This window comes from Gopherus flavomarginatus, chromosome 9, assembly GCF_025201925.1.
Source record: "Gopherus flavomarginatus isolate rGopFla2 chromosome 9, rGopFla2.mat.asm, whole genome shotgun sequence".
NCBI lineage: Eukaryota > Metazoa > Chordata > Testudines > Testudinidae > Gopherus > Gopherus flavomarginatus.
In genome coordinates this window covers 90,757,622-90,783,069 of record NC_066625.1, presented here as the reverse complement: position 1 = coordinate 90,783,069, position 25,448 = coordinate 90,757,622, and the positions used below count along the sequence as shown (strand labels likewise).

At 41.7% G+C, this 25,448-nt stretch overlaps 1 protein-coding gene and 1 long non-coding RNA gene across 4 annotated transcripts; one reads left to right on the top strand and one right to left on the bottom strand.

The window, feature by feature from the left end:
* The first annotated feature begins 511 nt into the window (after window positions 1-511).
* EIF3J (eukaryotic translation initiation factor 3 subunit J) lies at window positions 512-25,150 on the top strand. 3 transcript variants are annotated; one of them, XM_050967364.1, is made up of 8 exons: window positions 512-539; window positions 3,617-3,723; window positions 14,596-14,653; window positions 14,915-15,006; window positions 15,624-15,738; window positions 20,126-20,284; window positions 21,933-22,006; window positions 24,093-25,150. In XM_050967364.1, the coding sequence occupies exons 1-8, from the start codon at window positions 527-529 to the stop codon at window positions 24,222-24,224; spliced, it is 750 nt and encodes a 249-aa protein (XP_050823321.1). In that variant the 5' UTR covers window positions 512-526; the 3' UTR covers window positions 24,225-25,150. The 3 variants fall into 3 exon arrangements, with proteins under 3 accessions (XP_050823321.1, XP_050823319.1, XP_050823322.1); XM_050967362.1 differs by lacking the exon at window positions 512-539 and adding an exon at window positions 3,447-3,536; XM_050967365.1 differs by lacking the exons at window positions 512-539; window positions 3,617-3,723 and adding an exon at window positions 3,844-4,141.
* Window positions 5,096-21,946, bottom strand: LOC127058018 (uncharacterized). The gene is made up of 2 exons (XR_007776257.1): window positions 21,850-21,946; window positions 5,096-5,363 (listed from the first exon to the last, which is right to left on the bottom strand). It is a non-coding gene; the product is annotated as an uncharacterized LOC127058018 (long non-coding RNA).
* Window positions 25,151-25,448: the final 298 nt, after the last annotated feature.

Here is a 25,448-nt window from a genome sequence, read left to right as displayed (position 1 = left end):
GTCTTTCTAATATCCTGGGGCCAACACAGCTACAACACTGCAAATGAGATCTTTAAGCACTAGTCAAGACCTTCATGCAAATGACAGTACCCACAGAAGCACAGTAGGCAGCACTCTTCCCACTGAGTCAGTACTGAACCAATGCCCTTAGGAAGGTACCCTTTACTAAACCACCAACTCCACTTTCCACGTCACCTGTGTGTTTCTTGGATCTCCCCCGTCCCAGTACTAATCCAGACACTGCTCTGCCCTGGTTAGCTGTTTTAGAACTGACTGGATCACAGCACAGGATGGTAAGTCTAAAAGAACTTTAGCAGTCTTAATTTATTGTTATAATTCATGCTGTTTATTGTTTGCATTTTACTCTGCTTGAGTAGTTTATAAATATATTTAATAGAGGAAAGCATTTTCAAAACTGTGGATTGCATTTAAATGTTTCTTTTTTAGAAAAAGAAGAGAGAAATCTGGTGTAAGTGGGTGGAACTCCTGGAGAAGTTTATATAAGTTGCAGCTGTTCGCAATAGGGATGAATTTCTCCAGTATGTATTTTAATATGTTAACTTGTATACTCTTTTAATGGCTTTAAGATTTTTTTTCATAATTTGTTCTAGCTTTTATCATATTGCATTGTTTCCATTGCTTCTTCATTGCTTTGTCTATTTTCTGCCCTTTTAGACTTTCCATAATATATAAATTATATAAAACAGTGCATGCAACTTACATACCTTTTGCTATTACTGTATATTACTAAAAGGTTACAGTCTAAATATACATAGAGTCCTTGTCTTCACTAGATTTTTTTTTTTTACTGTGTTATTACATGTTAGCTAATTAACACACAGTAAAATCTTAGAATGGACAATGCAGTTATAGGGAAGGAGAATAAGTTATACCTGTATAAGGCACCTTTTTAACTGTTATAACTGTATTTATCAGGAGTTATACTAGTATAAATGTTTTGGTTTAAAAAAAAAAAATACCTCAACGTGAAATAGTATTACCAGCCCAAGAAGCGTGTGCAGACCAGACCTAGGATTTAACTCTGTAATAAAAAAGACAAAACACTTCTTTTTATAGCATAGATTCACCCAAAGGGTATGTCTACACAGTGCCTGGAAGGTGTGACTTCCAGCTCCGGGAGACATTACATGCACTAATTCTGCTGAGCTTATGCACTAAAAATAACAGCACATCTAAGGCTGTATAAGTGCTGGCTTGCACTAGCTGCCCAAGCATGTACTCAAGGGCTGGGGTAGGACTGTACTAAATCAAAGCTAGCTCTGGTACAGCTACATGTGCTGCAATCACACCACCTGACTACAGTGTAGATCGGGGTAGGCAACCTATGGCACGCATGCCGAAGGCGGCATGTGAGCTGATTTTGAGTGGCACTCTCACTGCCCTGGTCCTGGCCACCAGTCTGGGGCCTCTGCATTTTAATTTAATTTTAAATGAAGCTTCTTAAACATTTTTAAAAACCTTATTTACTTTACATACAACAATAGTTCAGTTATATGTTATAGACTTATAGAAAGAGACCTTCTAAAAACGTTAAAATGTATTACTGGCACGCGAAACCTTAAATTAGAGTGAATAAATGAAGACTTGGCACACCACTTCTGAAAGGTTGCCGACCCCTGGTGTAGATAATGCAGGAGAGAACATGCATGAAGCCATGTTGTAGCCCTATGCTCCCCACCAGCTCAGCATATATGAAAGTATGTGTGCTTTCTCTATAGACTTTTCAGCCATGCTAGTCAGAACATTTTAGTGAATGTGCTCTTACATCACGCTTTTTATCCTCGTCTAGCTAAGGCCAGAAGAGACCTAGAGAGAACTGTGCTGCCCTCTTCCTCCCACTAGGTGAGGAGCTCTCTCCTAGCCCTTTCAAAGTACAGGTCAACAGAGGGACCCAAACTCAGACAGGATCCCCTCCATAGCACCCAGAGACCTCCCGCCTCCTCCAGAGACCACCTCACTTCCCCTAGAGACCTAAGTTCCCTCAAAGATTTGTGGCCACACAGCTGCCTATTAAGCCCCCACACAGGGGCTCAGTGCTGGGGCGAGGAGAGATACCCCTTCCCACAGGCCCCAGCATGGAGCTGCCGTGGTGAGGAGAGGTGCCCCTCCCCGCCAGCCCTAGTGTAGACCTGCCACGGCCAGGAGAGAGGCGCTTCTCCCTTGCTGACCCCAGCATTGATCTGCCCCAGACTTGTGGGGAAAAGGAGCCCTTCCCTTGGTCCAGCGCAGGCCCATTAGAGATGCTGGGGAGAGGAGCCACTCCCTCGGCCCAGCGCAGCCCCCAGCCAGTCTTATTCAACATATTCATAAATGATCTGGAAAAAGGGGTAAACACTGAGGTGGCAAAATTTTCAGAAGATATAAAACTACTCAAGACAGTTAAGTCCCAGGCAGACTGTGAAGACTACAAAAAGAGCTCACAAAACTAGGTGACTGGGCAAGAAAATGGCAGGTGAAATTCAGTGTTGATAAATGAAGAGGATACTCCTGGGGGAATTATGTGCCACAGCACGTGTGCAGAATTCATGTCCCCCGCAGATTTCTTTGCTTCTCTGCAGAAAAATGACTCTGACAGGGAATCAAAGGGAAGCTGCAGGAACAGTTATGCACCACTCCCTAGCTGTGCAGGTTGATCATTTCAGGTACCCACAGCAGCCAGTGGAGAAGTAAATCAAATCCCAGCTGGGCTGGGGGACAGGGGAGGATGGAATTACCTCTTCCCCTGCAAGGAGTGGCTGGGAGTGTGTCAGGCCCACACCCAGAAACTCCCCCCAGCTGCAGGAAGCTCAACAGCCTCGTTTCCTGCCCCCAAATTGGAACTGGAAAAGCTTCAGACAAGGGCAACAAAAATGATTAGGGGGTGCAGAACGGCCGCCATATGAGGGGAGATTAATAAAACTGTGACATCTGAGCTTGGAAAAGAGCTGGCTAAGGAGAGAGATGATTGATGTCTATACAATTATGATGGGGTGGAGAAAGTAGATCATGAAGTGCGATTTACTCCTCCTAACACATGAACTAAGGGGCCACCAAATGAAATTAATAGGCAGCAGGTTTAAAGCAAAAAGACGTATTTTGTCACGTAACACCGTTAACCTGTGGAACTCCTCGCCAGGAGATGTGGTGACGGCCAAGACTGTAACAGGGCTGCTGGGCAGGGCTGGTGCCCCCGGCCCGTTTGCCAGGGGCTGGGAATGGGCGACGCGGGCGGGGTCACTTAGCCATTCCCCGGGGCACCCGGCCCTGCGCGCTCGGCAGGCAGGGCACTGGGCTGACCCGGGCCCTGGCCAGCACCGCGCGGGACTCGCCGGCCCCTTCCCGCCTCCCGGGATTCCAATGCGGCCGCTGCGGGGCGTCAGCACCTCCCTCCCCCGCCCCTGGGGGCGGGGCGGGCCCCGCGTGTCCGCCGCTATCCCGGCGTGCCCCGCGCTCGGGCTGACTCACCCCGCCTCGCTCTGGCTGAGCCTGCGGGACTCGCGGGGGCAAGATGGCGGCGGCGGCGGCAGATTCGTGGGGTAGGTGCTGGCCGCGGGCTCGGTTCCCGCCCGCGTCCCCCGCCCCGCCCGTCCGGGTAACCGCTCTCGTCTCCCCACAGATGCCGACAGCTTCGAGGCGGCGGATCCGGTCGCGAGGCGGCTGGTGCCGACGCCGGGGGCCGGCGGGGACCGCTGGGCCGGGGAGGATGAAGAGGACGAAGTGAAGGTGGGGGTCGCGGGGCGGAGCCCCGGGCTGTGCGGGGCCTCCCTGGCGTGGGGCCGGCTGGGGGGAGCGGTCAGAGCCCGCCCTGGCTGTGGGGGTTCCGGGGGCGGGGCGCGCGGCACGGCCCGGCCCGGCCCGTAGTGGCTGCGCTGCGCTGGGGCCCTGGCGCTTCTGCCTCCCCTCCGGGCCGGGCCAGACCAGGGACACCGCCGACAAACGCGACTGGGGCTCGCTCGGCACGGGCCGGAGGCCGCTACGTGGCTCTGGAGCGAGGGGCTGTCAGAACGTGGATAAATGGCCTGGAAGCGTCTCGCCGCCACCGTCAGCAAAACCTTCTCCGGGAGGGGAGGGGAGACTTAAAAAGGGGATAATTAAAATGGAGACTCAGGGAGTCTCCTACCAGCTGAGGAAAACTTGTCAGGTGAGTTTGCGGGGACGGATTAGATTCACCTTTCTTTGCGTGGTGAGAGGTGGCAGACTAATTCTGGCAAAGTTGTGCTGCTGCTGGGAACTTGAGTGATAGGTGGAGGGGTGGGTGGCGATGTGGCAGTTTCTTGGTCGCTTGAAGTCTTTAAGATAGAATGTTCTTTTAAAAATATGCTCTAGCTCCATCCGCAATTGAACTTGATGTAGGAATTATTAGGTAAAGTTCTGTAGTCAGTGTTATGCAGTTGCATGTGCATTGAAACCTGTCTGAATTGGAGCACTGGGTGATCAAAAGTTGGAAGATCAAATAAAACTTTCAAATACATTTCTGTAAATGGGCTGCTTAACCCTCAGCTAAGACCTGTACTTGTTCTTAGGTTTCTGAGTTGAATAAACATGGTTTCCCTTCTGTAACTTCCTTCCTGGCAACCAGTCCTCTTTCCCAGCTCCAGAGCAAAACCCTCATCAATTAACTCTCAAAGTGTCATCCCAGTGAATGGAGAATCATGTTTTTTGCCCACCGGCCATCTCTAAGCTAATGGCAGGCCTCTCGGTACAGAACTGCTCTGAAATTTGCCAGATGGTATTCAACTATTGACCTCCCCTGTGAAGAGTCTCTCTATTCTCTGCCCCCTTGCAGATTCTTAGCCTGAGGGAGCATCTGGGGAAGAGGTGGGTATAGAGGAACGACAGAGGCTTGAACACTTGAACTTGTTCCAAATAGTTCTATTTTGGCAGTATCTCCTACAGGCCAGAAACTTTCCTCCATCCTAGTGTTGTCTCTTCTGACTTTCTCTCAGTCCTGTGAAACTAGGCAGTCCCTCATTGTTCCTTTAGAATTAGGTTGTGTTCAGTGTGTTAAAGTGGGGTTTATCTACTAGCGAATCATGGAGCTGGTTTCACTGTATTTCAGTGTTAGTCTTTTGCATTAGAGGTTGAACTAAATGTCCAACTGTAAACCTACTCTATTAAATCAAAACATTTAAAATGTCTAAATCCCATATAGTTCCCATATATGTCCCTTAACAAAAAAGATCAGTTGAGTGATGGACACCCCCAACAATTCCAGATATTTTTCTTAGAGCTTGGCCAGATCATGAATGCAGATATCAGCAACTGGCAATGACTTCTGTAGAACTATATCTAATAGACTTCAGAATGATGGAATGGTACATACTACATCTGGAATTTAGGACTCTTCAAAAGGATCTTGGGATCTGCGGAAGTATTAAAAAAAAATTGGTAAACTTAGTATCCAAAGTTAAACATTGAATCATGCTTTTGTTTCAAATCAAGACACTGAGAGAGTGCTGTAGACAATCTTACTACAGATCACTAGATAACATATTAACCTTTTTCAGTTATCATTTGTTCAGACATGGGCAGGAAGAGGAAAGAAGTTCAGATTAAAGTAATTGATTCTTGCTTATTGAAGACTCTGGCAGTGGTTGTTCATGTTGCGCCAAGGTAGTGCTATCTGTAATAACTGACCGTTTGTGCATGCACTGTGTTTCTGAGCACCAGTGGTGACGGGAGCTTGGGATGGTGCTCTTCTATGTAGCATAAATATAAATAGATAAAATATATTACTTGTTATGAAGACTTATTTTGAGAAATTAGAACAGCCATACTGGGTCAGACCAATGGTTCATCTAGACCAGTATCCTATCTTCTCACAGTGGCCAATGCCAGGTTCTTCAGAGGAATGAACAGAACAGGTAATCATCAAGTGATCCATCCCATCGCCCATTCCTAGCTTCTGGCAAACAGAGGCTAGGGATGCTTCAGAGCATGGTTTTGCATCCTGTCCATCCTGGTTAATAGCCAGTGATGGACCTATTCTCCATGAATGTATCTAGTACTTTTATGAACTATGTTATAGCCTTGGCCTTTACATCATCCTCTGGCAAAGAGTTCCCCAGGTTGACTGTGTTGTGTGTGAAGAAATACTTCCTTTTGTTTGTTTTAAATCTGCTGCCTATTAATTACATTTGGTGACCCCTAGTTATGAGAGAGAGTAAATAACACTTCCTTATTTACTTCACACAGTCATGATTTTATTGACCTGTGTCATATCCCCTCTTTGTTATCTCTTTTCCAAGCTGAAAAATCCCAGTCTTATTAATCTCTCCTTATATGGAAGCTGTTCCATACCGCTATTCATTTTTGTTACCCTTCTCTGTACCTTTTCCAATTCCAATAGATCTTTTTTTTTTGAGATGGGGTGACAAGATCGGCACGCAGTATTCAATATGTGGGCATACCATGGATTTATATAGAGGCAATATGATATTTTCCATCTTCTTAGCTATCCTTAATGGTTCCCAACACTTATCTTTTTTGACTGTTGCTGCATTTTGAGTGGATGTTTTCGGAGAACTATGCACAATGACTCCAAGATCACTTCCTTGAGTCGTAACAGCTAATTTAGATGCCATAATTTTGTATGTACAGTTGGGATTGTTTTTTCCAATGTGTATTACTTGCATTAATCAACATTGAATTTTGTCTGCCATTTCCTTGCCCAGTAACCCAGTTTTCTAAGATCCTTTTGTAACTCTTCTCAGTCAACTTTAGACTTAACTGTCTTGAGTAATTTTGTATCAGCTGCAAACTTTGCCACTTCACTGTTTACCCCTTTTTCCAGATCACTTATGAATATGTTGAAGAGCACTAGTCCTAGTACAGATTCTTGGAGGACTCTGCTATTACCTCTTTCCAACTATGAAAACTGACCATTTATTCCTACCCTTTGTTTCCTATCTTTTAACCAGTTACCCATCTATGAGAGGACCTTCCCTCTTATCCCATGACTGCTTACTTTTCTTAAGACCATTTGGTGAAGGAGGTTGTCAAAGACTTTCTGAAAGTTTAAGGTTAGATGGTGTTCATGCTAGCTTAACGTCACCTATTGTGCAAGGTAAAGCTTAATAAATGTGATAGAACAAATTGATGCTGGGTGCTCTGTAGCTTTTAAATGTGCTCGTTCTTCCACCCACATGACTCCGCCAGGCAAAATGGTTAAAGATACAGTGCACAGTATTTACATCAATCTTTGTCACTACTCTCTTTTTAATCTGGATTGGTGCTTCACAGCCCCAAACATTTTTTGGCAAAAGAGGCTTTACTTTTCACATTTTCCCTGAAACTCAAGAGTTTATTACCTATAATTGAACATCTTTCTAATAACTACTTAATTGTGCTTCCCAGCTGTCGTCTACTTGAAGAACAGTAAACAATAACTGGACAAAATCATAGTCCCTCCACAAACATGAAGACTCCTGCTTTATGCGGCAATTTTAACATAAGACATTTTATTTCCTCCACTAGTACTCCTCTGAAGGCCTATGGCTTTAAAATTAAAAAGTTTAGGGTGTATTTGGAGGGAGTTGGGAAAAGGAATACTATTAATGATTTTTTTTATTGTACTCTGATCTGTTTTCATGTAGTAGATGCAGAAGTTAGGAAGAATCTACAGCAAGCTAGGTGTTTGCCTGGGTGCTAGATATTTTTTCCTTCCAAAATTGGCAACTGAAAAGAAACTACAGCACCAGTAAGCAAAAGCGACCCTTAATGTTTTTCAAGTAACAGTTTCTCTTTAGGGTGTTTCATTATTCTTTAGGGTTTCTTATTGCTAATTTAGGAGTTGGGATCTTGTTTTTTTTCTGAAAATACTTTGGTTAAAAGACTTATTGTAAGTAGTGAGTTGGCAGAACTTTAGATGCTGCAGAAGTTACAACTAAGATATCATTTTAAAGTAAAAGGAAATTATTCTAAAATGTTATCTGAAATACAGAAATTACCAGGAAAACACAAATTTCTTGGCAGCAGGTTTATTTACTCTTGGGCAGTCCTGTAGCTAAATGAGCCAGAACTAGGAAACATGTTCAGGGAAACAGTCTAGAGAGTTCCTTGATCAATATTTCTGATCTTCTATTTTAAACAGAACGTTATCAGGGACTCAGACACTGGAGTATCCTGTCACTTTCCAAGAATGCTTTGTTTTTGGAACTGGAATTGTCATGCACTAAAGCTACAAATGATAGCACATATAAACGTAAAGCAAGCAACTGATTACTTCTGCTTGGTGTGGGGATCGTTTATGTGGAAAGGGGGACATTGTTCCAAACCATATGTTATAGCTGGATTATTGCTTATTTTAATAACTTATAAACCCATTTGATTCCGTTTGAAAGAGTGTCAATGATTTAAACTACATTGTAATAGTGTCAACATTGGCATGAAGAAATTAACTATGGATGTGTTGCCACTGGACTTCTCAGTTGGCGTAACAATGAAAAGAAGGTGAAACTCATTTTCTCCTAATGAAATGTATTTAGATACCTAGAATAATTGTTGGTGCACATCCTGAGCCCTGGACACCTATCCCATAAACAAAAATTCACAAAGGACTGCCCATAAATATATATACTTCAATCCAGCCACCCCTCACCCCAGCAGTTTAGAGAAGTGCGGGAGGCAGGGGAAGGGGGTAAGATAGGTTTGGAAGACCAAGGTGGGGCATTGGATCCTGAAACAGGATCCCTCTCAGAAAATGCCCTGCTAGCAGATCCCCCTCATTCATCTAGAAAGAACTGCAGCTCGAGTGCCTCTACTAATCTCAACTGTGGCATTATGTCACTGGGAGAGAGATGCTCACTCATACAGTCAGTCCCAAACAATTTAGGGCTTTCCATTTTAAAATTAACATCTTGATTTTCCCCCCAGATGTTCACTGGAACCCAATACAGATGATGGAGCATTGGTCTAGTATGCTCCCAGTGTTCAACTACACTTAACAAGTGAGTTGCAGTGTTCGATGCTAGCTTCACCTTCCAAATGAGGTCAAGGGGAAGCTCCGTGTAGTGTGTGTCACAACAATATAATCTTGAGATGACAAGACATGGATAATCGTGGCATGCTCTGCATTGGAGAGGAAAGGTGACTCTCTTCTGGACAGGCACAGATGGGACGAAAGCATTCTTGGCTGCAGCGCCTCATGGGCCCAGAGCAGCCCAGGGTCTAACACCCCCAAGTTGTTTACTTGTCTTAACAATGATTGTGCCCCTTCTGTAAGGGGAGCTGATGCAAATTCTTCCAGCTGCTTATCCCAGCCTGCCAAGAGTCTGTCTTATCTGGATTAAATCTCAGCTTGCTTCTCATCTAGGCACCATGTGATTTGTTCTAGCTGGGCCAGATGTGATAGAGAGAGAGTGCTGGGGGTCGTCAGCCTGTAAATGCACTGCAGCCCATATGTCCTCACTAAACCTCTCAGGAGCATCATATGAACATTGAGTGGGAGGTGACAATATAGGCTTCTGTGGTATATCATGCAAGTGTCCTTGGGGCAGAGGAACAATTGTCCACAACTCCCCTCAGGGTTCCTTAAGAAGATACCAAGGAGCTTCAACCAGACCTCCTATTGTCTGCAAATGAGTTTGCAAAATCTCATGGTCACAGCACCCTGCTTCTGCATGGGGATTTCACTCCAACCACCCTCTCTTAAAAAGGGTATATCTGTGAAGGATGGGATCAGATGAGGAAGCAATCTGTAAACTGTACTCTGCAACAGTTACGAAAATAGCTATTTATGAGTGAGTGTAGTTGAATAATGCAGGGTTGTAGTCGTGTTGGTCCCAGAATATTAGAGAGGTGGATGTGGTAATATCTTGTATTGGATCAGCTTCTGTTGGTGAGAGACAAGTTTTTGAGCTTACACATAACTCTTCAGGTTTGTGTAAGCTTGAAAGCTTCTCGCATGCCAACAGAAGTTGGTCGAATAAAAAATATTTCTTCACACAATGCCCAGTCAGTCTGTGGAACTCTTTGCCAGAGGATGTTGTGAAGGCCAAGACTATAACATGGTTCAAAAAAGAATTAAATTCCTGGAGAACAGGTCTATCAGTGGCTATTAGCCAGGATGGGCAGGGATGGTGTCCCAAGCCCCTGTTTGCCAGAAGCTGGGAATGGGTGACGGAGCTGGATCACTTGATGGTTACCTATTCTGTTCATTCCCTCTGGGGCACCTGCATTGGCCACTGTCAGAAGACAGGACACTGGGCTAGAGGGACCATTGGTCTGACCCAGTCTGGCTGTTTTGATGTAGTCAGACTTGCACTAGCTCAGCACAAAGCTAGCACACTGAAAATAGCAGTATGGATATTGCCGCTCCAGCTGAGACTTAGGCTAACCACTCAGTCTCAGGGAGTCAGATGGGCTGGAGAGCCCAAGCTGCCATCCGAGCCACAACATCCACACTGCTATACTCGAGCTGAGCTAGTGCGAATGTGTCTACTTGGGCTGGGAGGCTCGTTCGAAGCTGTATCGTAGACATTGCCTTACTGGCTGCATCCTGCATCAGCCTTTTCATCATTTTGCCTGGGATCAATGTCAAGTTAACTGATCTATAGAAAAATTGTTGTTAACCTTTGCGAATAGGACAAGAAGCAATGGGCTTAAATTGCAGCAAGGGCAGTTTAGGTTGGACATTAGGAAAAACTTCCTGTCAGAGTGGTTAAGTACTGGAATAAATTGCCCAGGGAGGTTGTGGAATCTCCATCATTGGAGGTTTTAAGAGCAGGCTGGACAAATACCTGTCAGGTATGATCTGGATAATACATAGTCTTGTCATGAGTGCAGGGGACTGGACTAGATGACCTCTCAATGTCCCGTCCAGTCCTATGATTTTATGATTATCTTGGCTTATAGTATTCTGTCAATTCCAGGGACAATGTGGATGAGGTAATACTTCATTTTGTTTGTTTTAAACCTGCTGCCTATTAATTTCACTTGGTGACCCCTAGTTCTTGTGTTAGGAGGAGTAAATAATACTTTCTCCACACCAGTTATGATTTTATAGAACTCTATCATAGCCCCCTGGGACTGGGAGGCTTGTCCTCAGACATAGCCTACAGGAGTAAATATGGTAGCATACTGACTATTAACATGATTTGGAGGAAAACAGGTCTTGTCAAACTTGATATTTGTTGAGGTTAACTGTAGGTGATGATGTAATTGTGTTAACATCCTTAGAATTCCCTGAGGCGGCTGACATTCTGACTACGACATTATCCTTTACAAAATCAAAGCAGCACAGATTAAATGCATTGAAACTGATCTGAACATTATAAATTGGGATCCCCATCCAGTGGGGATGTTCTGAGCAGAGTCCTGCGGGGATCTGTTCCTGGCTCAGTCTATTCAATATCTTATGATCTGGAAGAAACCACCGCTGGCAAAGTTTATAGTGGACACAAATTGGTGAAGTATTGAATGATGACAGGTTAGTTCTATAGAGCAATCTGTCTCTTTTGGTAAGCAGGGGTTTACCTGAACAATGTGCATTTTAATACATGAGTCATACACCTAGGAATAGTGTCTTGGTCACAGTTATAGAATGGGGAACCATATTTTGGAAAGCAGTGACTCTGAAAGAAACGTTGGGGTCAACCGAACGTGAGCTGATGTAGTGCGCTGACTAAGAACTAATGTGATCGTTTGATGTATAAGCAGGTGAATACTGACTAGAGATAGGGAGGTGGGTGTACCACTGTGTACAGCTTCAGCGAGACCATTAATGGAGATTTTAAAATGATGGAAAACATTGGAAAGGGTTCAGAAAAAGTACATGAATCATTTGAGATTGGGAAAATAAGCTTTTTGGTGAGAGAGTTAATATCAATCTATTCAGTGTATCCAGGAGAAGGCTCAGAGGTGACTTAATTATAGAAAAGAGATTTGATAATGTACAGCTCTTTAATCACATGGAGAAAAGCATAACAAAATCCAGTGGTTGAAGTTGAACAAATTCAGACTAAGCAAAGTGCAAATTTTAAGTGAGGGTAATCTACCACTGGAACAACATTTACCTAGGGACATAATGGATTGAAGTCCTTAAATCAGGATTGAGCGATGTTCGAAAAGATGGGCTGTAACAGCTCAACCAGAAGCTATGGGTTCGATGCTGGAATTACTGGGCAAAATTCTGTCTTTGTGGTACAGTAACTCATTGCTTAACATTGTAGTTATGTTCCTGAAAAATGCAACTTTAAGTGAAATGATGTTAAGCAAATCCAATTTCCCCTGTGTTTGAGAGAAAGAGATGCGCATTGCCCCTTTAAGTACGCTGACCGCACTCTAAGTACATTGCCTTTTTAAGTCAACCAGGAAGTTGAGACAGCAGTGCTGCCAGCATGCTCCCTCTATCCTGAATCCTGTCGTGTCCCCCCCCCGCTCTCTGGAGATGGAGTAAGCGAGGAGCAGGGGGGAGGGGGATACCCTGACATTAGCCTTCTTCCCCCATCCGCACAGGAAGCAGGAGGCTCCCAGGAGCAGCTCCAAGGCCGAGGGCAGGAGCAGCACATGGTAGTGGCTGGAGGGACAGCTGAACTGCTGGCAGTTGATAGCGTGCTGAGCAGCTATCACACAGGGAACTTAGGGGAGCTTGCTGCTAGAGAGGTTGCCGATCCACCCTGCTTCCAGGCCCCCACCAGCTAGCGCCAGTGGGCTGCTCTTTTTGCAAGCAGTGGACAAAGCAGGCAGCTGCCAAACAACGTTAGAGGGGAGCATTGCACAACTTTGAATGAGCATCAAGTATCAGAGGGGTAGCCGTGTTAGTCTGGATCTGTAAAAGCAGCAAAGAATCCTGTGGCACCTTATAGACTAACAGACGTTTTGGAGCATGAGCTTTCGTGGGTGAATACCCACTTGAATGAGCATGTTCCCTAACTGATCAGTAACATAACAATATTAACCCAGACGACTGTAAGTGAGGAGTTACTGTATACAGGAAGTCAGTGTGACATGTCAGAACGAGAAGTGTAAGGAGTTCAAAGGACTATTGAATGTACTAGATGGACAAGGACTTTAGGGACAATAAGTGTTAAGTGGTTTTCCAGGGAGTGGTTAATGCAAATTATGCAACTTGGGTTATGTAAAACCCCAGTCCTTTGAAGCCACTCCTGAGGAGAGGGCAATTGACTAGTAATTTCCTGAGACTGGAGATCAAAGGCCTAAACTGTACACAGAAATAGGTGAACTGTCCAGTTGGGATCTGGTTCCTGATCCCCCAAACTTGCATGAACATGTAACCAAGGATGCAAACCCAGTTGTGGCGTTTGAGAGACTGGCACAGCAGAGTCCCATGATGGGGTTGGAGGTGACCTCTGGTAGGCTTTTAGCATGCATGTAGATTTTTTTTTTTTTTCCTGTAATGCTTTTACCCCAGGAATAAATGGAGTTTGCTTTATGAAGGCTGGTTGGTACCTGGTTTACACTGTTACAGCCCTTGGAGAAAGAGTTCACCACAGGTGCTGGACCCTGGGCAGACCTGCTGGTAAATCGCAGTGAGGTGCAGAGGGAACCTAAACCCCTAGTCTGAAAGCAGAGAGAGATGCAGGTCTCTGCCATGAGAGCGGTGATGGCTGGGAAGCCTAAAATCTTAAGTGGGTGCCCTCGAGGAAGACCAGGAAGGGGATCAAAGGTGCAGTTAACCCTGAAACTGACAGATTAGTTGATCATAATTGTTCCTTCTGCCTTAACTCTATGAATCAGAGTCACATGTATTGATAGTTTGTCATCCCCCCGGTGCATTAAGTGGTATGCCTGTAATGGCAGCTTTTGACATTTTTAAATCCTGATGGGTACTAAATGGCTTATGTTCAGATTTAATCACCAAATAACACTGCCATTGCTACCAGGGCAACATCCCATCAGAGCTCTCCGCCTTGATTCTGTAATGCTTAATTTATTGCTCAAAATGTATGTCCTCTATATTCTGCTAAGCCTGTTTTGTTTCTGGTGACCGGTGTGCTATAGAGAAGACTCAAATTATTCTGTCGGATATCTACTCATAAATTAACTTTTTCTTATACAGACACTCCCCGGGTTACGCAAACCTGACTTGTGCACTTATGTAAAAAGTTCCATAAACTGTTTTTGCGTAATTGTTGGGCGTACGTTCCCGACTTACATAAAATTCGACTTATGCAAGGCGTTCCAGAACAGAACGCTTGCATAAGTTGGGGAGCGTCTGTAACCATTTTTGCCCAGCAAATGGGTTGTGGTAGTTTTTTTTGTGTTGCTTCCGTAACTGTGTTGAACATGAGTTTGCCTGTTACTGTGGTGCACAGTGTAGACATGGCCTTAATGTACATCTTACAAGAGTGCGGCTTTGCCGCTGCAACCACCCCATTGTAAGGTGCGTAGCGTGGCCGCGCTTTGTCACCGGCAACAAAATAAAACCACTCCAAATGAGGGGGCGGCTCCTGCTGAGAAAGCGTTGTCCACACCGGCACTTTTTACTGTTAAGTTTTTGTCATGTAGGGTGGTTGTTTTTTTCCACACCCCAAGCAACAAAAGTTTTAATGATGAAAGTGCAGCGCACAGATACCTTTAGTGGTTCAGAAGTAAGACAAATACTGATAACTCGTACTCCTTCCTGTTTGGTAGGATAACTGGGATGATGACGAGGAGGAGGAAGGAGAAAAAGAGACAGAGATAAAAGCAGGTGAGGACTATTTGTTCTATATACAGTGAAGTGTGCTCCTCAAAGAAAAACATTGGATTCTGTGTTCCAAGTTTATGAACTGTATTTATGGGACATAACAGACCAGGGGTTGTGCATGTGTGGGTGACAGTGCATGCTTTTTACATTGGGCACCTCTGGTTTCTGAATTGGATCATAGCTGTAGGTACTGTTTCCTCCACATTGTGACAATATTCTTTATGCACTAGATTTCTCTAAAAGGCTTTGTTCACTGTTTTACAGAATCAAAAGTTTCAGAAAAGAAGAAGATAGCAGAAAAAATAAAGGAGAGAGAAAAGCAGCTGAAGAAAAAGCAAGAGGAGATTAAAAAAAGAGTAAGACTTCACTGTCAGGATTTTACGACAAGAGGGAGATCAGCTTATTGTTTAGTGTATAAAAACAAATGTAGTCTGAGAATTAAAGGACTGATACTTAATGGTGTGCCCCTACAGTGAGTTTTATCACCCTCTTCTTCTAGGGAAGAATAGTCCTGATGCAGTCTGCATAAGAACTTGAATATCTAAGAGTTTGGAATAGTACTTATCATATTCCCATCCTTTTTCTAAGTGTGTACATTGAGTTTATAATCAGCAATGTGTGAAATTACTTTTGTTCAGGGTTTAGGTATTTTTCTGCCTGTAGCATGTTTGTGGTTATCGGTATTTCAACTCAGAATGTTTAAACACAAGTGTTAGGCTTGCTGTTAAGAACAGAATGCCTGCGCTTCACGAAGAACTACTTCAAACAGAAACATGTTGTTCAATTAGCTTGATGAAATGACCACACCTGCAACTGCTCCATTCATGGGCAAGAAATGTAATTCATTTGCCACCAGTGTAAGCTGACATTATTTGAAGACTTTTAGTTAGGTAGATTGCTTATGCATGGTTAGCAATAATAACCAAAATGGAAGACTTGCCACAGGTCAATCTACTTTATATACTTTTTTTAGTTAGAGGCACCAGAGGAAGCTAAAGAACTTACACCAGAAGAACAGTTCGCAGACAAACTACGGCTAAAGAAATTACAAGAGGAGTCAGATCTAGAGTTAGCAAAAGAAACGTTTGGTAAGTGTGGATACACCTATTCCAGGCAAGTAGTTGGTGGTGTTACAGTATGACATAAGTCATTTAGAAAGTTAACTGCAATCAATTCTAAATCTAGCTTTCAAGTATAGCAGTATATTGATCCAAAAAAGTAGGACTGCTGTGATATTACTCTTACTGTTATAAAAATACCAGGATGAAACTTTGCATCCAACTAAAGCTATTTCATAACTGTTCCTCTCTTTTTAACCAGCACTTTGGAGTTTTCAATGTATAGATATTTTTTAAAAGATTGTGAAAGTTGTAGGTAAGAATTGATGCCTTTTGGTGTTGAGAACCTTTTAAGACATAGTATGTTTGGGAAAACATCCTGTGATGATGTTGTTTAACTATCAGAATTACTTTTGTTAGTTTGAAGTCAGATGTTACGAATGTCACAGTGGATGTGAGTTATGCTGATATCAACCAAAAGTTTGTGTTCAAACAACGTGTCTCTTTATATCTGGAAGTATACATCATAATGACTCTAATTTAAAGCACCACACAACATCTCTTTAGAAAATAAATTGCATTTTCTGCCTACAAGTGATTGTAGTGTCTGCTTGTAGGAAGTTAAGTGGGAATGCTTTGCCTGATTGAACTTCCCAGCCAATAGCTATCTTTTGTATGAAGAGAAGTAGGGTGGAAGAAACTGGTAGCCTCTAATTGGGTGGGATGCTCTCCTTAGCGCAGCCAGATTACTTGTGAGGTTAGGTGAGGCTTTCTGAGGGGGCTGGTTCACCATCGATTAAGCATGTTTAGTTTGGTCAAACTATGTGATAAGGCAGGTCAGTGGTTCTCAACCAGAGGTAGGTGTACCCCTGAGGGTATGTAGAGGTCTTCCAGGGGGTACAACAACGCTTTGAGATATTTGCCTATTTTTACAACAGTCTACATAAAAAGCACTGGCGAAGTCAGTACAAAAAACAGTTACCTTGTAACACTTGTTCTTCGAGATGTGGTGTTCATGTCCATTCCAATGCCCTCCCTTCTTTCTATCCCTCTGTTGGAGTACTTGCAAGAAGAAACTGGCCGGGGGGGAGCGAGTGTTTGGGGCTGCAGGGCCCTATATTGAGCATCATGAAAGCATTGCTCCAGGGGGTGCCCAGGCTGACCCTATGGATACTGCTAGGGAGAAAGAATCTTCCAGCTGTTGTGCACACGGCGCGCCCCTGACTGGAATTGACATGAACAAGCACTCAAATAAACTAAAATTTCATACGAATGACTTGTTTATACTGCTCTATAGCCTATACAATGAAATGTAAGTACAATATTTATATTGCAATTGATGATGTATTTTATAATTATATGGTAAAAATGAGAGTGTCAGTAATTTTTCAGTAGTAGTGTGCTGTGATGCTTTTGTATTTTTATGTCTGATTCTGTAAGCAAGTAGTTTTTTAAGGGAGGTGAAACTTGGGGATATGCAAGAGAAATGAGATTCCTGAAAGGGGTGCAGTGCTGTTGAGAGCCATTGAGCTAAGTGTTGAAAATGCAATGAAGTTGGTGAAAGGGTATTTGGCTTCTAAGGGCAGTTAAAAGAATGGTAAATTTAACTAGGTTGGGGGGCTCACTATTGTCTTGTGCTTTCCTGAGAGAACTGACAAGGTACTGATAAACTTCCTTACAAACAGGATAGATTGATTTAAATCAAGGTGATTTTAAATTGAGGATTTCCACTTGGTGACTCAAATCTTCTATTTTAATCAACTTTTTCATTTGTACTTCCTTTTCTAAAGAGAGGTGCATTCTCATTGGTAAACATGTTGATTTATAACTAAATGGAGCTTTGACACTAATTGTTTGGTACATCTTTTTGCTACCTAGGAGAGTACACTGTACATTTGTCTAAGCAATTATGTAGCTTAATATTTTCAAATTCTTCTTAATTTGTACATTTTTAGTATGTTAGTGGTGAATGATGTATTACTTATTTGCCAGATAATTAACTTTTTGCTCATGATCTGTATCAAGTTGCATTAGGATTGTGACTAGAATTTAATTAACCCCACAACAGCATATAAAACTTGCTTATTAAACAAAACAAGTCCTTAGTATAGTTCATGACCTCCAGTGCCATATTTATAAAGCTTGACCTCAAAAATTAGATGTTTTCCCACTGATTCTTTCTTTTATATAAAAATGCAGCCTTTAACTTACCCTTTTTGATAAAGATTCATATCAGCATATTTATTTTTTTATTTAAATTTTTGAGATTATAAATTTAGACTTTAACAGTTTGTAAAATCAGATTTTATTTGAACAGGTATAGCATAATAAAAATCCAATATAAATACAAAACTGGATTTTTTTTTTACCCTACTTACCAATTGAATTATTCAGTGGGTTTAATACAGCATTCATTTTCTGCGAGTGCTTTCACTTGTATTTTTTTCAGTGATTTTCTTCAGAAATAATCCAGTCTCCTTTGGTTTGGAAAAGTCTATGGCTGTTGACTGATTGCAATTAACTCAAAAAAATTAATTGCAATTAAAAATCATACTGTTAAATAGAATACCAATTGAAATGTATTAAATAATTTTGGATGTTTTCCTACATTTTCAAATACATCTATTTCAATTACAACACAGAATACAAAGTGTACTGTGCTCACTTTTTATTACAAATTTGTCCTGTTAAAATGATACACAAGAAATATTTTTCAGTTCACCTCATACAAACACTGTAGTGCAATCTTTTTATCATTAAAGTGCAACTTACAAAAACAAAGCCATGTAAAACTTTAGAGCCTTCAAGTCCACTCAGTTCTTCTACTTGTTCAGGCAATCGCTAACTCAAACAAGTTTGTTTACGTTTACGGGCGATAATGCTGCCCACTTCTTAATTACAGTGTCATCTGAAAGTGAGAACAGGCATTTGCATGGCATTGGTGTATCTGGTGTCGCAAGATATTTACGTGCCAGATAAGCTAAAGATTCATATGCCTCTTCATGCTTTGGCCATCATTGCAGAGGACATGCTTCCATGCTGATGACATTTAATAAAATAATGGGTAAATTAAATTTGTGACTGAACTCTTTGGGGGAGAACTGTATATCTCCTGCTCTGTTATACCTGCATTCTGCTATATATTTAATATTATGGCAGTCTCAGATGATGACCCAGCACGTTGGTTGTTTTAAGAACACTTTCACTGCAAATTTGAAAAAAACGCAAAGAAGGTACCAGTGTGAAATTTCTAAAGATAGCTACAGCACTTGACCCAAGATTTAAGAATCTGAAGTGCCTTCCAAAATCTGCGAGGGAGGAAGTGTGGAGCATTCTTTCAGAAGTCTTAAAAGAATAAGTCTGATGTGGAAACAACAGAATCCAAACCACCAAAAAAGAAAATCAACCTTCTGCTGGTGGCGTTTGACTCAGATGATGATGAGGAACATGCTTCGGCCTGCACTGCTTTGGATCATTATCTAGCAGAACCTGTCATCAGCGTGGACAGGTCCTCTGAATTGGTGGTTGAAGCATCAAGGGAGGAATGAATCTTCAGTTGGCTACAACAGTGCCATGCAAATGCCTATTCTCACTTTCAGGTGACACTAAATAAGCAGGCAGCAGTATCTCCTGCAAATGTAAACAAACTTGTTTGAGTGAGTGGCTGAACAAGTAGGATTCAGTGGACTTGTAGACTCTAAAGTTTTACATTGTTTTATTTTTGAATGCAGGGTTTTCTGTACATAATTCTGTTTGTAAGTTCAACTTTCTTGATAGAGATTGCACTACAGTAGTTGTATTAGGTGAACTGAAAAATACTATTTTTGTTTTTTACAGTGCAAATATTCGTAATAAAAATAAATACCAAGTGAGCACTGTACACTTAATATTGTGTTGAATTGAAATCAATAAAATGTATAAAACATCCAAAAATATTTAAATAAATGGTATCCTGTTATTAACAGTGCGATTAATCTTTTTAATTGCTTGACAGCCCTAGAAAAAAATCACAATCTTAATAGTCAGTGTAAAAAATCCCAACTAAACCTAGCACTGCAGGCTTCAGGCCTGGATTTTATGTAAGAAAATACTCTCTCCAGTACTATTCCAGAGTGGATGGTTCAGTACAACTCACGGGATATGTAGCCTTTCACTCACTAGTTCAAAGCCCGCATAAAGTAACTGAAGTTGTTTGGGGTCTGCCATGTAAGAGATGCTTAATGTGAAATGAGTTGGCAGATTAGTGATGCTTGCTGCCTTGTTGATCATTTCAGCTTAGGGGAGGAACTGAAGGGGCATAGAGATAAATGAACTGTTCTGTGGTTTAGAGGGCTTCTGTAGTGGGGTCAGTCTGACCTCCCACACAGACTACAGTTAAATGCACCAGTATTTTCTGATACTGTGTTTTTCACTGCAGGTGTAAATAATACTTGTGGAATAGATGCCATGAATCCATCTTCAAAAGATGACTTTACGGAGTTTGGCAAATTATTAAAAGAAAAAATTACACAGTATGAAAAATCTCTACATTATGCCAGTTTTTTGGAAGCATTAGTTCGAGACGTATGTATTTCATGTAAGTCTTTACTTCAAGTGTGAGATTTCCTAGCACATTCTGTGGAGGGCTAAAGTAGCAAACGTTAATCAAGTAAAACTGAATTGGGATTTATGCAGTCCTACATTAAATGATGCACTGATACTCCTCCCAGAGACTACTTTTGACTACTGCCTGACTGAGAATCAGCACCTGCATGCTCTTCTTCTTTTAACGCAGGTGGTGTTTCCTCTGTGATTGATCTTCTCTGACTGGTACTGTCAAGTCAGAATAGCCCACTTTAACATACAGGCAAAGTCTTACACAGCCCTGCAGAACCTCTATTCAAGAAGAGGAAAAGACTCCCCGATCCATGTAATTCTGAATAGCTCAGCAGAAGAATGAGATCAAAACTGAGTTCATATAACACTGGAAATTTGAAGCAGTTAAATTCCAAAACATAACTGTCTGTTGAAATAAAACTACAGTTGACTTGTCTTCACTGCTTTAGCTGGCTGAGGTACTTTGGTGCATAATTCTGTTTTGAGACTTCCCTTTTTCCTGTGCTTGTACATCCTGGCCTTCAGTGTAGTGGCAATTTGATATTGTGGCTTGTGCTATATAAATACATTGGATGGTTGGCCTACTGCAACTGATTTTGAACTGTTAAATTGGAGTCCAAATCCTCTAACCTGAAGGATTGTTAAACTGAGCATTAAGTGCACGTAACATCCCTCTCCTTCTGGATGCTTCTCTCTAAAAGCCTTCAAACTTATTTTAGGCAAACCATTTGACCTTTAGACACAGTTGACCATATGACAAATCTAGCGGCATAATGTGCTGCTCATGGCGTTTAAGGCCAGAAGGGGCCACCACATAACCTAGTCTTACCTTCTGTATATCGTGGGCCACCAATGCCACCCAGCACCTGCAAGCTATACTGAACAACCAAATTTAGACCAGGTATTACAGCCCACAGGAGACTAGATTTATGTGCCAAAGACAGATAATAGGAGGCACTGAAGTGCAGCAGGGCTTGAGGCCCCACAATGGCAGGAAAATGAGAGACCCAGATAATCCTTGCAAGAGACCAGCACCCCCACACAGGAGAGGAACCTGGAAACACCCCCCCCCTCCCCCGCGCGATCACTGCCAGTCTGACCTGGAGGAAAATCCCTTCTAGACCCAATGTATGGCAATCAGTTAGACCCTGAGCAGCATGTGAGTACGAACCAACCAGCCAGCCATGCACCTGAGAAAATTCCCAGTGGCCTCTCAGAGACACCTTCCTCCCTCCAATGTCCCAGCCATAGCCATCCCTGATGATCCAGAGGAAGATTTAAAAAAAAAAAAATTGGGGGGGGAGGGGAATCACTTGCTGAACCCTACTGATGGCAAACTGAAACCTTGAAGCATAAGCCGTATTCAAATGTTGGCTTCCTAAATGTATTGATTACATTGGCCATCTTATGCTGCCCATTACACAAGTTATCAAGGGGATGTGAAATCCTAGACTGTGGTGCTGAGAATCAACATTGCCCTGCATGTATTTCACTGTTTTGACTTCAGTTAAAGGAGTAAAGGACCAGATATAAATCTCCACTTACTGGATTTTAGAGTATTCAGTGATTATTTGAAGGCTTTTCTGAAAACAATCTTGGTAGAAGTCTAATTTTCTTCCTCTTTGTAGTGGAAGTTGATGATTTGAAAAAGATCACAAATGCTTTGACAGTGCTATGCAGTGAAAAACAAAAACAAGAGAAGGTAAGACATCTGCATCTCTTTTTATCCTGTCTTTCCATAACTTGCATACTACCAATATGCACTAAGATGTGCACCTTCAATAAATCTAAGGGGTTCTAGGCTTTGAAGTCAAATGTGCTTTTGACTTAACACAATTAATTAATTTGTTAATGAGAAGATAGTTGAAATTCTGATTTGGGATATTGTCCCAGGGCTAAACTTGGGAGTGTCCCATAAACTTAAAACAAGTGTACTCATGTAAAGTAAGCACTGTTGTGCCAGTAATAGTTAGCTTCATCCCTTCTCATCTTTGCACTGATTCTATTCCAATTTTTTGTGTCTGTGCTGGAGTAGAAATAGAAGTGGAAGTGTCCAGTTGTTCTGGACAGGTGGGAGAAGTGTATATTTTAGTTCGAACCAGAAAACTAGAATCTTAGTTAAATGTGTTTATGGAAGTAATTTAAATCTTTATTCTCAACCTTTAATAAAACTAAGATCAATGGGATCAGAGCAACTTAACAGCAGATAACAGAACTAGATAGCATGTCAGTACGCCTCTCTGGTGTGCCATACAACTTAAGTGGAAAACATTAAGTGAGTAGTAACACTATCAAATTATAGTATAGTTGGTACTTTGTGATTATACAAATTGTGTAAAATGTGTTTCTTGTGCAAAAGTTATAACGCTGAAGTTGTGAGGGAATTGCATAGCTAAATGTCAGTGAGACCAGAATTTTAAAAAATCGCTAACTGAACATTCACTGGAAAATCCAAGCCATACTGCCCAGCAGATAATTGAAATGAGACTGGTTTCAAAACTTGTACTAGGGAGTTCGTGAAGGAAGCAACCTGCTTCTGGGCCTTCAGTGTGAATAATAAGTGCTCCATAAATGCACAACTCTGCTACTTTTCCACCCAAAATCGGTGGGTGATTGGAAATGCTTTCTAGGCATGTTCTCCAAACTGTTCTTGTGGCAATTAACAATAAATGGTTTAGTTCAAGAGAAGATTAACAGTATAAACTTGGCCATAAAATATCATCTGTAAAGTGATATCAAATTAATTCTGCATATCTAATAGAACTAGACTTTTAGAGATATGAACGTTCCCTTCTATGTACAAAACTGAGAGAAGGGCAGGTGCAGTTATGCTGTTGTGCTTTACTGCTGATATTATTAGCTGAGTTTCATCAGGAAGCTAAACTTGGCTTTTTTTTCCTTACCCTTTTTTTATACATCTCAGATTTGGATGTCAGTTCTCTCTGGTATAGCTAATGTTTTTATTAATCCTTCTGTGCCTGACATCTTTGCCACATCCATTTACAAAGAATGTACCAAAGTGGTTAATATTAGCATGCAAGAAATAGCTTGCCTCTCAACCCAGTAACTCGCAATATTGTAGCTCTTTGGAATATTGATTTAAAGTATTGGAGTAAACTCACAACATATCACTTGTAAGTGATCTTGGCTGAACCATGTTTCATTTTTAAATCAACCAACTGAAAAGACCCTACCCAAGCAAAGTTTTTACCTTAAAAGAGAACTAGAAACTCTATAAATTCACTAGGGCTTTTGCTACTGACTTTACATGCTCTGATCCTAAAGTGATGGGCAGCCATTTAAAACCCTAAAATAAAGATTCCGACCAACTAAATCAGTAACAGTATAAAACTGAATATCTATAACTTTTGCACTGGGACAGTGCCTCTCCTTCAGGAAAATAAACTTATGCTGCATATAGTGTAACAAGTTTGGTGAAGGATGTTTCAGTGTACCATAGAGTACGTGCTGCTATTCTGATTATGGTGAAGTGAGTCTGCTAGACGTAGTGTTTTGGCCATGAATAAGAGTTGAACTGAAATTCCGTTGCCTCTGGGGTCAACAGCAGTAGCGCACACACATTAGATGGTAGGAAGTGAACACTTTTGCCAACTAACAGATCACAAGTACAGGGGAATTGAAGTGTGCGGTATTTAATTACCCAGATAGGAAACTGCCAGGATCCTAGGGTTAATATTCTTATGTTTTACCAGCACTTCTAGGAAATTAGCATGTTACATTTAATACTGACTCTAAAATAAACCAAATCTTTTTTGGTCTTTTCTCAGCAAAGTAAAGCCAAAAAGAAGAAAAAAGGGGTTGTGCCTGGAGGTGGTTTAAAGGCTACTATGAAAGATGATCTGGCAGATTATGGAGGATATGATGGAGGATACGTGCAAGATTTTGAAGACTTCATGTGACATTTATCTTCCCTTGTGTTGTCTTTTTGTTGCCCATAAACCCTTAAACATGTAGCACAACTTCTTTTCCTTTAAATTCTGCCAAATGCTACTATTGAAAGTGCAGTATCTTTGTGCTGGTTATTTAACCCTTTGACAGGGTGGTGCTAAAGCATTGGGATACCTGTCCCATCAAGGGGTTAAAATGATGAAACTCAATTCCTTCATAAATCAAAGAAAAAACAAAATTCTAATAATGTTTTTAATTGTTGCTATCTGGTTTCATAGTAACAAAACCACAAAGTTGGACATGAATTTCAACAAAGCAAAAGTTGTATTATTACCAGCACAGTTTAGTAATACAGCCTTAACTGTACCTCCTTGAATGATTTATCTTGTGAACAAAAGCAGTTTGCAGCAAGGGCATGGTGTGCACTTAGTATTAAAATTGCTTTGTCTAAGTTAGAGCTTGGTTTGTTTGGTTTTTTTTCCAGAGATTGTGAAGGGGACTGCTAACTTCAAAGTAAGGATACTGCACCTGAAAATTAATCACTTGATACACACCCATTCTTTCAAAGCTTGACATTTTAAAATAAAACTTATTTTGGTCAAAACAAGAAAATAGTTCCTTGTTACATTTGAAAAATGATTTGTGGTATCTTGAGTATAAGCAGTTAGTTGACATTTATTTACTAATGCAGCTGTACGGGTTGATTATTCTAACAGTTAACTGCCTGGTTTAAGTGTCTGAGAACCAAACTTTCTTTGTTCTCATGGGCTGTGATAGAACTTTCACAGGACTTTACCATTTTCTTTCATTTACAAAAACCTGATTAGCAAACTGCAACCGTTACTACAGTTGGGCAAATTGTTATGTTAACAATTATGACATCTGCAATGTTTTATAAAGCAACTAATTTAATAAAATCACTGTTGTGAGGACTTCAGAGCCTGCGTATTGGGAGTACTTATTTTAGTGTTAACTAAGCTCTAGAACAGTGTTTCTGGGCCACATAGCTAAGCTGACAAGAGGATTCTCTTGACTATGAGCAGATAGGCAACAGTCTGAGAAAGCTGACCCAACAGGAGCAAAACATAAGCTGAAGACTGGTTACCAAATGCACCATGATTACTAGTGAAGGGTTCAGCCCTTCATGCCTGTTAAATGCCTGCCTCTCAGAATAACTCACTTGCTACCTTTACCTGATCTTCACATGCCCCCTAAAGAATCTCTACTACTCCTGA

What these genes read in the sequence shown, in the direction of transcription:
- EIF3J (XM_050967362.1), top strand. Translation starts at nt 3,509, where the DNA reads ATGGCGGCGGCGGCGGCAGATTCGTGGG. An exon ending in GGCGGCGGCAGATTCGTGGG is followed by an intron (nt 3,537 to 3,616) that starts GTAGGTGCTGGC and finishes GTCTCCCCACAG; the next exon opens with ATGCCGACAGCTTCGAGGCG. An exon ending in GTTAGCAAAAGAAACGTTTG is followed by an intron (nt 15,739 to 20,125) that starts GTAAGTGTGGAT and finishes TTTTCACTGCAG; the next exon opens with GTGTAAATAATACTTGTGGA.